This window comes from Cucumis sativus, chromosome 1 (assembly GCF_000004075.3).
Source record: "Cucumis sativus cultivar 9930 chromosome 1, Cucumber_9930_V3, whole genome shotgun sequence".
Taxonomy (NCBI): domain Eukaryota; kingdom Viridiplantae; phylum Streptophyta; class Magnoliopsida; order Cucurbitales; family Cucurbitaceae; genus Cucumis; species Cucumis sativus.
In genome coordinates this window covers 26,457,254-26,473,886 of record NC_026655.2, presented here as the reverse complement: position 1 = coordinate 26,473,886, position 16,633 = coordinate 26,457,254, and the positions used below count along the sequence as shown (strand labels likewise).

The 16,633-nt window shown below is 33.7% G+C and overlaps 2 protein-coding genes across 2 annotated transcripts; one reads left to right on the top strand and one right to left on the bottom strand.

The window, feature by feature from the left end:
• Positions 1–932: 932 nt before the first annotated feature.
• On the top strand, positions 933–7,857 carry LOC101216174 (2-oxoisovalerate dehydrogenase subunit beta 1, mitochondrial). Its single transcript, XM_004144015.3, has 13 exons — positions 933–1,286; positions 1,892–2,003; positions 2,137–2,172; positions 2,279–2,338; positions 2,416–2,473; positions 2,570–2,667; positions 3,401–3,490; positions 3,582–3,650; positions 3,749–3,835; positions 5,201–5,296; positions 5,400–5,477; positions 7,367–7,453; positions 7,543–7,857. The coding sequence occupies exons 1-13, from the start codon at positions 1,123–1,125 to the stop codon at positions 7,576–7,578; spliced, it is 1,071 nt and encodes a 356-aa protein (XP_004144063.1). The 5' UTR covers positions 933–1,122; the 3' UTR covers positions 7,579–7,857.
• An 842-nt stretch (positions 7,858–8,699) lies between these two features.
• LOC101216807 (TATA-box-binding protein) lies at positions 8,700–14,855 on the bottom strand. The gene is made up of 10 exons (XM_004144018.3): positions 14,587–14,855; positions 14,105–14,197; positions 12,777–12,864; positions 12,549–12,620; positions 11,914–11,964; positions 11,306–11,350; positions 11,049–11,141; positions 10,074–10,175; positions 9,636–9,709; positions 8,700–9,092 (listed from the first exon to the last, which is right to left on the bottom strand). Coding segments are annotated over exons 2-10 (603 nt in total). The 5' UTR covers positions 14,182–14,197; positions 14,587–14,855; the 3' UTR covers positions 8,700–9,091.
• Positions 14,856–16,633: the final 1,778 nt, after the last annotated feature.

Here is a 16,633-nt window from a genome sequence, read left to right as displayed (position 1 = left end):
CATAACTTGAAAACAAGACTAGACTAAGAAAAGTGGACCCAAAGGTTAAGTCTTCAAAATGCTCACAATGACAACCAACATAAAAGAGACCCAAACGTCAGCACACAAATTAAACAAATAGTTAGAGGCATAAATATTCATCAATTGATAATGAAATATTAGTTCTGTTTCTTTTTGTAATTAAATAATTTTCTTTAGTTCTAACACACACTTCTGCTATATGACAGAGATGCTACCTTCTAACGTTTAATGGTCACAAAAATTCAAATGTTGATCCTCCATCTTATTAGTTGGGAGATGAACATGCTGCATCTTTTGATCAAATTGTTACATCAGACTCTATTCAGGTAGTTCATTCTCCCCCAAGTGTTGAAGACATTGCCCAATGGTCAGCCCCTCCCCATGGCATGATGTGACTCTCTTGGATCATGACTCAAATGGTATTGTCCTTGCTTTGGAGAGTCACTTTTACACATTAGGACTTGTGGAGCTTGCGCCAAGGCCACTGCTATGTTTAAGGGTATTTCTAGAATCCTCAAGACTTTCACATTAAGTTGGTAAACATCATTAAGCTAATGAAATTCATATTTTCTAAATGTCATTCAATAGCTCCATTCTTGTGGATCTATACATTGTTTTCTCGAGGTCAATTGTAGGTGTATCATCTACTCGATCTATCTAGATTTTGTCTAATTACACATGTTTTACTTATTCATATTCGAAAATTTCAATTTTCATTTTTCTTTTTGTTATGTGGCTTAAGGACCATTCCAACCATTTCCATTGATGAGCTATGTTAATTTATCAAATTGGTACATAAATAAATTTCTAATTTGACTCAACCCAACCCGATCCATTTATATCTCTAATATATTTGATTATTTAATATTAAATGCCATATTCAGCTTTATCCATCTTGTTACTTTAATTATGAAATTTCAAAGACGCAACTGAAAGCTAGAAAAAGAAAGCAGTTTATCATATCAACAGTTCTATTGGATAATCTCAAGACTTGCCTTACTTGTTCCGAATTCGCTTTGGTACAATCTGTTTGAAGCTCTTCTCGTTCATTGTTACGCATAAACCTTGTGAAAGTAGGCCAAAGCGATCATTTCTTCCAAAATGGCATCTGTGCTTAGGAGATCGCAAACAGTGTTGAATTCCCTTTGTAGGAGGCAATTTTCTGCTTCCCCAGATGGAAATCTTACGACCCATGCTGGAAAATCTATGAATCTTTATTCTGCTATCAACCAAGCACTTCATATTGCCCTTGAAACTGATCCTCGGTTTGTTTCTTCAATACCCTTTTCTTCGTTTTTAGTTTCTGATTGCTTGTATATATATATATTTTTATCTCTTCTCTGATTCTATCATTGCATGCAGATGGGTGTGGTTTTTCTTTGATTTTTGTTGTGTATATACGATTTTTCTTTGATTGCTGGTTGGTGTTTGGTTACCCTTTTGCCCGAGCCTTTGGAGCTGGCTAAGTGAGAATTGGAAAATAAGAGAACTTCATTAATAGAGGGAGTTGGAAATAATGAAGTCGGTGGCTAAAGAGCTAGTGAGAGCTTGCATGGAAATGAGAGAGAAGGAAAATTGATGAAATCTGTCAATACATTGTGAATTGGTTGTTGGTGGGTCTGTGGCTTTCGCTGCTTCCTTTGATTAGGTGAAAACATTACAGCTCTTTATTAGAGATTGTTTGTTCTGAGGCCACATATTGGCGTTCTTCTGTATAAACATATATATATATTTTTGACAAAGTGGAATTGGAGGATTGTATTCCTCTTTGTGTAATTGAGCTGATTTCTTATCACCCTTTATGCCCATTGTTTGTTTTATGTTCCACTAGAACATTTTATGCTAAAGAACGTTATACTTCTATATTCAGTGCTTATGTGTTTGGAGAAGATGTGGGCTTTGGTGGGGTCTTCCGGTGCACAACTGGATTGGCAGATCGATACGGGAAAGATCGAGTTTTCAATACCCCTCTTTGTGAGCAGGTAGCTTATTTGTCCACTTTGAAATTTTGGAGATCAAATGAGAGTACAGTGATGTTCTCCCTGTTAATATCATGTCAATATTCTATTTTCAAGTATGTGAGAAAAGTTTCTTTCTAACTTATCTTCAATGTAGGGTATTGTTGGTTTTGGCATTGGTCTGGCAGCAATGGTAATTTTTGAGGAATTTTCATACTTGCTATTGTAGCTTGAATTTAAACATCATTTGTATTTTAAATTTTATCCCTTTTCTAACACAGGAGTGATTTCGATGATAGGGAAATAGAGCCATAGCAGAAATTCAGTTTGCAGATTACATATATCCAGCTTTTGATCAGGTAAGCTTCTTCCTTGTTGAAATTCTTCCTACTGCCTTCCAGTTTGGCATTATATTGAGAAACTTATGTCCTCATAGATTGTTAATGAAGCTGCAAAGTTCAGATATCGTAGCGGAAATCAGTTCAATTGTGGTGGTAAATTTGCTTCTCTATTTGCATATAGTTGACTTCTTTCATGTTTATTTTCTTGCCATTGACCTTAAATGTCACACATATTTATGAATCCCTTAGGTTTAACAATTAGAGCACCATATGGAGCGGTTGGCCATGGTGGTCATTATCACTCACAATCTCCTGAAGCTTTCTTTTGTCATGTTCCTGGTATCAAAGTACGTTTCCTTCTTTTGCTGATTCTTCTTGATAAGTTTTAGATACTTTGTGAAACAGATATACCCTATATGCTAACTCTAGTATTTTATGGTACATCAATACTGTTTATATCTCGATGGGTCTAACTGGTGAATCACAACGTAGAAACCACAACACAATGTTGTTCATACATTGATGTGTTTTCAAGATAATCTCCTAGCTAAGGAGATTTTGATTATGACCCCTATGTTGGCAACCAATTTATTGACGGAGAATCTTCTGATGAGCAAAGGATAGAGTTTTATGATTCGAAATTTAGTGTCCCTAACTCCACAATCCATTCAGTCAGGTTGACTGATAAGTCAAGGGACAATTTTGAAACTTCTAGTTGTATACTGGTTTCTTCCTTGTAGTCTCTACTGCTGATGGACTCAGTAGACTTTCTTACCATAAATGCAGCAGTCATTTTGAATAAGTTCAGAATTGGAGAAAGAGGATAGAATTTCACCTCTCACTTCTAGTTTTGTTGTAGACTGCCATCTTTTCGTGCTGCTTTGTAATCTCAATCTTTTCTTGTTGAAAAGAACCTTTGGACTCGCCGTTTGGTCTGCACCAGAATAGAACTTCTTTGGAGAGTAAACTTTGCTTAGGGCGTGACTCGGTTATATGTCTATTCTCTTAACTCCATTGCATGAATTCCTACTATTTTAAAAAAATATATTTTTTATTTATCATCATTCTCATACTAAACAGGTCGTCATCCCTCGAAGCCCATACCAAGCCAAAGGATTGCTACTTTCATGCATTCGTGATGAAAACCCCGTTGTATTTTTTGAGCCCAAGGTATTTCTTTTTCTTGAAAGCTTTTATAAGTTGTTTGCATCAAAGTTCGTCCAGAAGTTGAGATGAAAATATCTTGAGTGTTTGTCTTCAGTGGCTTTACCGTTTGGCAGTTGAAGAAGTTCCGGAGGATGACTTCATGTTGCCTCTATCACAAGCTGACGTATGCTCTCAACTCTCTTCATTTCTAATTATTTATCAATAATTCTATAATGCATAAATGTACATGATGTTTGGTGAACCTGAAAATGTGATATTCAGGTGATCCGAGAAGGCAGCGATATTACATTGGTTGGTTGGGGAGCGCAGCTCTCTGTTATGGAACAAGCCTGTATTGATGCTGAAAAAGTAAATCACTTCACTTATTTTTTATTTCGCTTCTATGATGACAGTCTCAGATAAACCTGGTAAAAGAAATTTTAGGATATGGTTTCTGTTTTAAAAAAATCACTTTACATGATTTTTTGCTGTATATTTCTATAAGGTAGAAGAGGTTATGGTTATGATGTGCATTTGGATGGGTAAGGTGGAGTTATAATTTCATTTTCAGGCTGAACTTCTTTCACTATTTTACTTTTCGGTGGGAAAGGGAAAACTCTTGGTAGATCTATATTGGCAGGCTGAATTTCTTTCACTGTTTTACTTTTCAGTGGGAAAGGGAAAACTACTTTCTATTTTTAACTTATTTTATCCCATCCGTTCATGTGTGGTTGTTTTATACTCATTTTTTTTGTAACCGGGTTGGTCTCTATCCCTTGCATTATGTTGCTTCAAGTTCATAAATAATTGAACTTTCCCTTCATAGACATGAACCTCGGACTTTTGACAGCTTCTCCAAACATTTCAAACCTTTACATCAAGGGCCACCGCGTAGACATATGGTTATTCAAAAGAATCAAAACTTCAAGCCCATCGTCAAATGGAAGAGACTAGTACCCCTCTCGATAATTAATAAGAACAACCAAACTTTCACCTATCTCTATTATTGTATGATATTGCTTTTGTAACCACCCAAAAGATCTCATGCTATGTGAGATATTTATTCTCACTTATATACTCACGATCACTTCATTAGCTAGCGTGGCTAGCGTGAGATTTTGTTTGAACCTAATAGGCGATGTGGAATTTTAGCGGTTGACTGTGAATACTACCGTGAATGATATGGAAAAGGGAAATGTGTGCTTATATGAATTCAGATGTGATAGGAATTCCTGTCAATTAAAACAATTTCACAAGAAAATTCAACACCAGTAGTGAACAATTCAAGAGGGTCAATTATCTCTCCATAAATATCTAGGAACCACACAAAATACAAGATCCTTCTCTAAGGAAGAACACAACAAATAAACCAAAGCAAACATAACTGACTAAAGGAGCTATAACTCCCAATTCAGAAACACTTCAATAGAGAAACTAAATAACAGTTAAACTCTTCTAAACGTTAAAAACAACCTCAATTCCCATTTTGCCCTTCCTTAAGTAAACCTTCTCGATTGGAAGTCGAACAGAATCTTATATGTGAATGCTGGTACATCGTGACAAGATCAGCACTCCCTATTATTCCAAACCTTAGATTAGTTGCTGTAGGATTTCGGCTTTTCAACGTTGTTTGAAGAAGCACGTAAATAACTTTTTACATTTCAATCTGTGATTTCACTAGGATCCTAGAGAATTATCAACTTATGATCTTGATTTGTTTGATATATATTACAGGAAGGAATTTCCTGTGAACTTATAGACCTGAGAACTCTATTACCTTGGGATAAGGAAACGGTAGAGGCCTCAGTTAGGAAGACTGGAAGACTTCTTGTAAGTTGCATTTTCTTTTCTTTATAACAAGCTTTCTTAGAAATGTAAGAACTTTATCAGAGATAAATATAGATTTATCACTAATCTTCTCGTCTCTTTGTAGATTAGCCATGAAGCTCCGGTTACCGGAGGCTTTGGTGCTGAAATATCTGCTTCCATTGTTGAGCGCTGCTTCTTACGGGTAAGCTCACATTTTCAGCATATTTCTTTGGTATAAATGAATTTTTAAAAAGATTAAGAATCATAAACGGAGAGATGAGTACTAATACTATGTATCAGACACACTTTATCTTCAAAATAAAGCCATGGTTATTGAGTATCAATGTTATTTTCATAATATTTGTTTCAGCAAGGAGAGCAAAACATAAATGTCTTACATGTGGTTCGTCCTTTTTCCTCCTTGCACAACCCAATCCATATCCTTCTCCTTTGTCTCTGTATAGACTAAATAAGCAAAAGGGGGTTTGAATGGAAAAAAAAGTATATTGGTAATAAAGTTGAATTTTTTAGCTAATAGTATTACTTGTCGAAATATGATCTAGGACTTTGTTCGGTCTTTGTAGTCCAGATAATTCCATATCAGGACGTAACTGCAATAGTTGAGTCATTGTGAATCAAAAGTACAAACATAAAATGTACCAGAAGATTCTGAACTTTCACTCACCCAAAGTCTCTTCAATGCCCATTCCTGCACACCATCTCCTAACGTGTAAGCTATTCCCTTGGAACAATATTGATATCAAGAGGAAGAAGATACCAGAAAGCAATACATAACACTCCTTGCTGATTTTTTTAAATAAAAACAATGGCTTTCACTAGTTTCACTGAGACAGAAATGAAAGATTAAAAGGGGACATAAAAACCAAACCCACAAAAAAGAAGAACCCTTCTTTTAGAAGGGATTCCAGCTATACAAAATAGAGCCTATAGAATAGTTAAAAAGGTCTTCAAAAACAAAAGTCTAAAGAGAAACATGGTATCTAACAAGGAACCAAACCTCAAACGAGTCCCTCCCTAACCTTCTAAATACCTTTTTATTCCGTTCTCCCTGCAGTCCCAAAAGAGCAGCACACGCTTCGGCCGTCCATAAAAAGCACTCCTCCCGAAAAGGAGGAACTCTCCAATTATATCACCAGTAACCCTATGTCAAGGATGCGAGAACCCAAACGTGACAGAGAAATAATCCCACCTAGCTCTCAAGTTCACTGATTAGAGAGGGCTGATAAATTCTCCCTTCCCCTCCTCCAACTCTCCTAGACAAAACATGGAAAATGTTCTCACCCTTCCACTATAAAAAATGGTCTTGCCTTTGCTACTCCCCCTATGTAACTAACTTGTCAAGTGGGAATTCCTCTTCCTACCATTCCTAGGGTACAATATAGTAATAGGTGGCCTAACATAACAATTCACCTTTTAGCAGGATAATACCTTTTATTTCACACATACAATCTAAGGAAGGTCAGGGTCTATCCAAATTCATTGGAATTTGTTATAAATCTATTATTTCTTAGCCCCACATTGTTTTTAATAAGAGGAGGATATGTATATTCATCAAAAGAGCGTGAAAAGATGGCCTAAGGGCAAGGGGTTGAAGAAACCTCCCCTAAAACCAATCATTAGAAGGGTATAGTTAGAAAAGAATTTGGTGTAATTTGTGTACCATGAAGAACAAAAGCCCAAACGGCTTCAAAAGAAGCAAACTAATCCTGTCAACGTTGTTTAAAAATGACTTTTATCTTCTTTTGTCTCCATATATGTAAGGATGGAAAACATAATTTCTTTTAGTAATGGCTTGTAGAATGCAAACTAGTTTTATAGTTACTTTGAGTATCTTTTGTTTGAATACTCTATAAGTTCTGGTGTTGTAAAGGATTCCACTCATCGTCTTGCTGCCCCTTGGTATTCTCTATCCAAGGCATTTTACAATTATTCTATTCAGGATATTAATTTGAATTGGACTGCTTTTTTTTCTCTGTATAACTCTGAGTTATCTAATGTTGTAATTTTATTTATTATAGTCTAGTTCCTTTTCAAAAACTTCAACAAAATGAGTTTCATTTTCTCTTGTAGTTGGAGGCTCCTATTTCTAGAGTTTGTGGATTGGACACTCCCTTCCCTCTTGTGTTTGAACCTTTCTACATGCCTACTAAGAACAAAGTAAGAGATTACTATCCAATTTCTTTCGTAAAGTGCTTGGCAAAAGTTCATTCCTAACCAATATATTACCTTATTTTTTGTTGGTGTAGATATTGGATGCCATTAAAGCAACTGTAAAGTATTAGCATTATAACCAGACCAAGCCTAGACATGATATTGGCTCCATCTTCAGAAATGGCTGCTTTCAAGCAGACAACAAGAAATGTTCTTGATTTCCAGTAGTCTCTTACTGATCATTTTCATTTAAAATTATATTGTAAATGGAAATGAATGAATGCCTTGATGTCCCATTGTTAGTGGTTGTAAGGGAGCTTCATTGTTAAATAATGTAAGATGGTTTGAGTCAATGATGTACGGATATTAAAATCTTTAGAATAAAAAGTAGTATGTTCGTTTAGATCTCACATATTGTTTCATGGGTATGAATATTTAATATTTTGAATTTAAACGTCTGAAATGATAAATATTTGTGTTTGGATATGCAGATCACTGTCTTCAAGTCCAACGTTCTGTTGGTCATCGATATATAATATATTATTGTCCTGGTTGGTGTAGGTACTGGATGCGATTAACAGTATTCAAATCATGAGAAATGGCTGCTTTCAAGAAGAAAACAAGAGATGTTCTTGGTTTCCAACTGTCTCTCTCATTGAACATGAACATTTTAAATTTATATTATAAATGAAAATGTATAGAGCCTTTATGTTCAATTGTTAGTGGTTGTGCGTATTTAACTTGTTTATATAGTTATTATATTTAGTCTTTTTTCTCAAATCCTCCAACCTCTTGATAGAGGTATATGTTCTAACTATTTCATTTGTGTGTTCGTCTTTAAATACTTAAAGAAGATTGTACTTTGAAGTTATTAATGTTTTTACTAATTTTAAAATATGGCTAACTTTGTACATCTTGAGCAAAAATACTTCTAAGCTTATGAAACTCTGTGGTGTTATATTACCCAACTGTAACACTTGTATTAATCCTACTAAATTCATTATCCAAACCATATAAACCAGAATTAACCCACTTTTGACAGTAAAGAACCTTCTATAAATTTTCATATGATACATAATGGTAAAAGAGTCGCAACATAGTCAGTAATTAGTGTGTTGTTATAACTTCAAACTAAGTAAAAAGAAAGTTCAAATTTCACAATAACGTCAAAAAAAATAAGATCATGTCTCTTTTGAACTCTTAACACATGTTTGTATGCCTGTTAGAATCTATAGAGTAGAACTATACCACATGTTGTGTAAAGCTTAATATAAATTGCATAATTGTCTGGTGTCAGTTATTGGAACAAAAATTCTTCTATACACAATCACCCACTTTGATTGATCACATAATATCACATTTATCAAAATTAAAAAAAGGAAGAAAAAAAAAAAGTTTCAAAGCTTCCCTCCACTTTTTTATCACATAGAGACAGACACTAAATGTAAAAGACAGTGACCACTAGAACCTCCATTTTATCCCCCAAAACCGAAAGTCTTCCATATATCTTCAAACTGGAAGCAATCTCTCGATAAATACACTTCCTTTCCGGCTAGCTAGCTGCTTGTGTCTGTGTGCCAGTCAGTTTGTTCTCTAAACATGAAGGAAAATCAACTTCCCATATGGCTAGTTCGAAACCAAAAATCTGCAAACAGAGATTCATTCAAATGAAATGATGAAACCAGAAACTTGTCAAAAAAACACATGCTTGTTAAGGATGAAACAACGACACCAAAAAACTCAACAACCAAACATTAGATAAGAAAAAACAACAAAACCAAAAATCCATCAAACAGATTTGTTAAGACGAAACCACAAGCAATAGGCTTGCTTGTTTTATACAGGAATGAGTTAAGATTATTAATTTCTTCCAGCACAAAATTCAGACCTATATCCACATGATTGTGAGTAATCTATAATCGCCCATATAGGGGAAAAAATTGAAGTCGTTGTTTAAGATGTAGTGCTTTGTTTGTTTTTCTTTAGTTAGCATGTATATTGCAAAATGTTTATTGTACTTGATTTTATCTTCTGTCGGTTATTTATGCTACGTCTCCATTATGGTATTTTGAGCACTAGTCCCGTTTTCATTATTTCAATGACACAAGGTTTGGGAGGGAAAAAATGCATAAAGATTAATGTTAGCAGCCATAGTGAACTCTTGGGATTTTCAATTGAAGCATCTTACCATTGCTGGTTTTTCCTGAACTCTGTAAGCACGGGGTATATGTTCTCAAAAGCCGTATATGTTTCCTCTCTCACCTGAAGGATTCAAAATACAAAATATATTCAGATTAAAGATAAGATTGCAGTTGTGATAGTAACCATACAGATAGACCGTGTGTTTTTAAAGTATAGGATGCAATAAAGTGCAATAGTTTCTTTAAACTTAAATTAGGCTCCACACACACAAAAAAAAAATATCATTTTTTTGTTTTGGTGATCGGCACAAAATATCCTGAGTCAAGGAACTTGGAGACCTCCCAACTGAATAAACTAATGCCCAAACAAAAATGGCTTCACCCTCGTGATAACAAACTTTCAGCTAATCACTAATCTATCCTTGATATTTGAAAAATATTTCTGCAAAAGCACAAAAAATGAAAAATGGCATTTGAATTTTTACCTTAGCCCCAGTTAGAACTATTTTGCCTGAGACAAAAATGAGAAGAACAATCTTTGGTTGTTTCATCCGATATATCAATCCAGGAAATAACTCTGGTTCGTACTGAAAAAAAAAATGGGGATGTAAGTTTTAATAATTAAGTTAAGTTACACATACATAAGAAAGTTCAACATCAAATCAAATGTTTAACCTGATAATTATATAGCGAATATTAATTACAATCAAGTACACATATAATAGAAGTTCAACATCAAATTAAATGTTTGACCTGATAAAATATATTGTGAATGTTAATTACAATCAAGTAACTAAAAATTAAAAACAATAATAACTCTCAGGAATCCATTCACCAATATTAAACGTTTGCACACATCACTCACAACACAAACTTCAGCAACATCTCAAACTTGTTGACACGTGAAAAGTCACTGTTGGACTAGTTCCCCATTAACAAACTTACAAAGAATCACTTAGAAAAATCAAGAAAGCGTAGTCAATGTTGAGCAGACAGTTTTCTAAACCTTAAGGCGCGCTAAAGTACATTAGTCTTCTGGGGTTTAAGTGTGAGGTACAAAAAAAAGCCCCGTTTTTTTAGATGCATTATATATAAAACAATAATGTTAAGAAGAGAAAGCATAGTTAATGTGGAAACAAGACCCTTGAACACAAGAAAGTTGGCATTTAGGCTTAATAAATTTGATTTCTTGGTTAATAAAGAATGAAAACCTTTAATTATTACTTTTTAAAAAGTATTGAAAAGCCAGAAAGCCCAAGGCTTTGAGCTTTATTGTTTTATAGCTTGGGCCCAGAAAGCCCTCACATAATTTGAGCAACTTGGGCCTACGACATATAATTAAGAAAAACATAAACATTCAAGTCATGTGGAAGAAAAATATTCAGAATAGATAGACTTCTAGCAGCTTGAGGACGTAGAAACGATCCCATAGAGACAAAGATAAAGATCTAAAAGCTCACACTTGAAAAGGCTCCGTGGGAATAGGCAAGACCCTCAAGCCTTATTGGGAACTTAACATCACACGAGCCAACAATATTCTGAATCTTAAAATCCTGCACCAGATTAAAAATATATGAGAATGTACACTAAATAAATGAGAAAATAAGAATTCTTATTGAAAGATGTCCTCATTTTTTCTTTTACAAAAAGGAAATCTAAGAGTAGTTTCTGGTGGCAATTGCAGCGCCCTACACATGAGGGGGATGGAAGCACATACCTTAAATTTAGCAGGAAAACCAAGTTTTTGGATAATACGGGCATACTGGAAAGTAAAAACAAGATACAATAATCAGTAAAAGAATTCATATTAGTTTTTTTTATAAGCTTCATGTTAAAACGAAGGGGTGCTATGGAATGAGACGCTCAACAGCTTTAAGAATAATAAGAAAAATAATAAACCGAGAATTGGCTCCCTGTGACAATTTAATCTCAGATGATGATATATCAACACATGAATAAGTAAACAACTATTCTTACATACATTTTTTTACAAAAAGATGTAAGGTCAAAATTACTTTCAACCATCAACTATGCTCAACACTCTAATACCCAACAACTATATCTCTGTCAGAAAATTAGCACACTTATAAAATGAAATTTGACAGATTCAAGCTTCGGAATTCAAATAGTCACAGAATTGAGACACCACAAAACTAGTCAGCCCTTTGAAAAATTAATGAACCAAATGATAACAGTTTAAGATAGAATTAAGTAGACCTTCTGAAGCTGCGGGATTCTATCATTGATATTCTAACAGCCAATCTGTAGAGAGAGGATTTGACAACCTCCTCACACTAAGACAGAACATGGAAAGAAAGTAAATACCTTTCTTGCAGCTAATTTGGATTGTTGTTCACTCTTAGCTCCAGTACAGACCTACACCACATCATATATCTGAATAGCTAAAACAAGATACACTTCAAGTGCAGCAACCAGTTTACAAGGAAAAAAAGAACAAGATCCCTAGAACTTTAGAGAAACATCAAGGACACACAATTTCTCGCTCAATTTAAATTCAAATCAAACAAGTTTCATCAAGTTCCAATTCATTCTTATCTGTTTAATATGGTTGCATGAAAAGAATATTGAAAGAATAAATTATAAATATTGGTTTGAGGTCTTTGTTTTGTTTTTGTTATTTTTTAGTACAACTTCAGGCAGGTGAGATCACAATGCCCTGATGTCTTAATAACACAAGGGTTTGTGTTAATATTAAATTATGTAATAAAATATGAACATGGCATGGGTTCACAGAGATAGAGAACAGGATTATGCCCCAAATCAAATTAGCAATTTAATCAGTCCACCCTGTGAATCTTTCTTGTTGGTTCTTTTACATTTTGAATTTGAACAAACAGATGCTACAGTAGAAATGCATGGCAATCATAGAAATATAGTAAATCACTGGAAGCAACTGACAAGCTCCATGTCATTTAAAAATTAGATAGATAATAACTTACCATCTTTCCCGATGCAAATATCAATGCTGTGGTTTTTGGCTCCCTTATTCTCATGATAACAGCAGCAAAACGCTGTTTCAATGAAATAATAATTGAAATCTTAAGAATTCAAATGCAAAAGGAAACAACAAAGTTCCACCCTTGCCAAAGTTATCTGCATGGCTTTTTGTACTTTATTTTGTTTTATTTGCAAACTTTTTCATTAGCTTAGTCTAAAACCCCACTTGCCTTGGGATTATATTCAGCATTGCGAGCTTGTAGAGCAATGGCCTTCAGATCCAACTTGCAGTCTAGATTCACTGTTGACACAATGTTCCTGGGAAACAATATAATGCATTGTACATTAATCAAGATACATAGAGAAAGATGGTCCATACATCGAGTGCCTAAGCTTGTAAAGCAAAAACAAATAGACATTTAAGTCAATAATGATCGTGCAAAGAGAGAACCCGACTGAGCCTTGTTTGTATTAAACTTGTATTAAAACTTCTATGCTACGATAACAACACTTCATGTAAATTTAAAATACATCCAAGCCAACTAATAAATTTCTTAAATGCAACATATTAACCAAAAAGAAATTAAAATAAACTTAAGTCAATAATGATCGTCAAAGCATTTATAATGTACTGCATTCTCAAAACGATCACGTGTTAGAAGCATGTTAACTTTAAATTGATTTTTGACACATTTCTACTATGCTTAACAAGTGCAAAAATGCTGATGTATCTCACGCAAATACATTGCCTAAACCAAAGTTTATGTGCTCCATCCCTAAGTCTTTACCGATTAATTTAGTCAGCAAGAATATGCATTTTATCTTAGTTACCAGTTATCACATATTGCAGTTACATATGACAATTTTATTAGGAAGGGTGAATTTTCTCCGAACTGTTCTTGGAAATATTACAAAGACTATGCTAGACCGTAAATCTAGACAAGTTCTTAGTTTCTGGTGAATGTAACTCATTGCTAAGAACTTTGATTTAACTCTCGTATTACCAAAACTTGTAACAGTTATTTGTGTGTGTGTGTGTGTGTGAGAGAGAGAGAGAGAGAGAGGTGGGAGGGAGCGAGAGATTGGGTGATATAACCTTATATTAATGTATAGAAGAAATTTATATATTTCTAATTAACTATTCGAACTAATAAGAAATTTGTGAACTCGTTGTAACTTTTGGTGGATGTAACTGATTCTTAGAACTTCGATTTAACTGACGAGAGAGAAAGAGAGGTGAGGGGAGAAAGAGTTGACGTATCTTCATGAATATTTCAAAACTGGAGAGTTTAAAGAATCACACCATGTACCATAAGTTCATATGGAGCTTAGGCCGAAAAGTTAAACTTTCTTTTCCAGAGTAAACCCCAATTTCTGGATACATCAATAAAAACGTCCACGATACCAATTCCTCGTTGAAATTTGCTATATACATACATATATATGTACAGCCACCATTTATTACTGATGAAACGCTATAATTTGGTCAACGTCAACAAAAAATAGCTACCGTACACAACCAGAAGGCACAAACGTTTGGAAAAGTGAGAGAACTCACTGAAGAGTAGGTACAATCCCAGAAGGATGCTTTTTAAGATCAACAGGTTGGGCTCCTTCCAAGCCTTGATCTGCCATGCCTTATAAGAAATCTCTGCACACGACACAACTCTACTCTTTAAATTCTTTCTCCAAAACAATCAGTACAAAAAATCAGCATAAAATATCCCTAAATTACAAATAACCCAAGACTCTACACCATCACAACCGCAGTTATCAAATTAACAATAAAGGTAAATCAAAATACAGAGATCGTATAAAACCCACTCCACACTGAGATTAATCATTAAAGGGGTATACAAAAATCCATCCTTTCGAGATAATTACAAAAACCCACAACGACCCACATAACCAAATCCAACCAAAATACAAACCCATAAAAGATCTAAAGCAAAACCCACAAATTATATCCTCTCCAACACACAACACACACGATCTACGGATCAAAAGATCAGCCAACACAAAACAATTCAAAACACGGACCTCTTTACAAATGGGAAACCCTAGAATCACGGAAGAAATTCGTAGGGATCGGAAAGGAAATTAAGTGGGTATAACGGGTGAAGAAGGAAGCGGGAAGAGTTTGAAAAGCGAGGTGTTTTATATATAAAGATGAAGGGGGAGGGAGGGAGGGGTATATAAATGGGAGAGAGTTTTGAGGTTTGGTTTTTGAAAGAGAAGAAAGGGATTATGGGAAGAGAAGAGAATGAGAAGGGAAGTTCGTGGGGAGAGATCTTTCGTTGGAGCTTTGTGCGCGGTTGTGGAATTTATCTCTTCACGTGCCTTTTTTATTGTCTTCCCATTTTGTCCTTTCGGTTTGTGGGATTTTAACCTTGAGTTAAAGGGTATATTTGGAATTTCTTTCGTTTGATTGCTGAATTTACCGGGCGGTTTCTTTTGTGTGTCACAGACCATTGGGTGAACCCCACGTGTTCCCCCCGCATAATTTTGCTTTAGGAAATGCTTTGTTGGCCTTTTTCTTCTTTGGATCCAATTCCAAATTGATCACGTTCTTATATTAGGAAAGTCTACTCTTTATATATACACAAATAAATATATGATAATTTGTCCAAAAAAATACAACATTTCCCACAATAAAGTATTTAGGCTTCATAAAAAAAATTAAAAGTTTAATAAATTTGGTTGGATTTGTTTGTTTTTTAAAAAACTATATATATAATATCTATACTTTTAAAATTCTTTAGAGACTGTTTGGGGCAAATAACATTTAAGATTATAATAACCACGTATTGATGTTGTCGCTGTTCTTTTAAAAAACTTCCATTAGCTAACATTGTTGTGTTTATTATTTGTTATAGTTTTCACTCTTTTATGTTTATCATTGTTTGTTATAGTATTTACTATTTTCATATCATTGTTTATCGCTATGGGTTTAATCACGTAAATTTAAGTTCTATTTAACATCCGGGCTAATCTTTTTTATGGACTTAAACTTTAGCCTAACTAAATAATATTTAATTTAACAAAAATAATTAATTTGAGAAAACATATGTGATCATTAAAATTGACTAATTTATATATTCAATTTTAATTTGGGACACGTGCCAGATTTTTAATTAGTTTCAAATTTAATTGTTTGTATTTTTCATATGAAAACTTATGATTTGTCCTAAATTTTATTATAAACAGTAGCACATTTTCTTTTTAAACGAGTAAAATTGTTTTTCTCGATTAATCTCGATAGAAATTCGACGGTGATTTTTTATGTTTTAAGAAAAATATTCAAATCTTACATCAAATCTTAAGTATTTTTTTTAATTAATTTGTTTCATAAATTTGAACTTTCTTAGTACAACTTTATCCAGATATCGAGATATTCAACCAAAATCTTTCACCTAAATCTCGTTTTCTATCATAATCTTGTCAAGTTTTATATAAAGTTGGTGTAAATAAGCTTCCTATGATAATCATGTCAACATAATTATAGAACACAGATAAAATGATTTGAGAAATGGTATACAAAAATTAGATCCCAAGAAAAATAGTTAATGTTCGATATGAGATTATAGAAAGAAAAAAATTAGTTATTTTCAATTTTGAATTTTGAATAGGGAAGAATTTAATAAATATTTAAGATCAACAATATTTCAAAAAAATTCAAATCTTAAAAGGAAAAATAATATTTTAAGAAAATCAAACGTGTGATACTTTTGTCAATTTTTCGTTTCTTAGACCGAGAAAGGGCACAATAAATACCCAACCAATTTATGTGTGGATTGAAGACTATGAAAAGGAGTCATGTGTAGTATACACAGGAGAAAAAAAACAAAAACAAAAACAAAAACAATTTCTTATCGAATAAGGTCGAGGCCAAAACTCTCAATTGGTTTTCTTTGAGTTTAACAATCATAAGATACACATATGACATATACATACATTTTAGTTTATGGTAATATAGGAGTGTAAGTCCAACCTGAATAAGCTGACAACTCGAAATATGGTTACTTTAAAACACGGGCTGAGTTGGGTTTAAAATGTATTTTTTTTTTGTTGGATTGGGTATCATGTA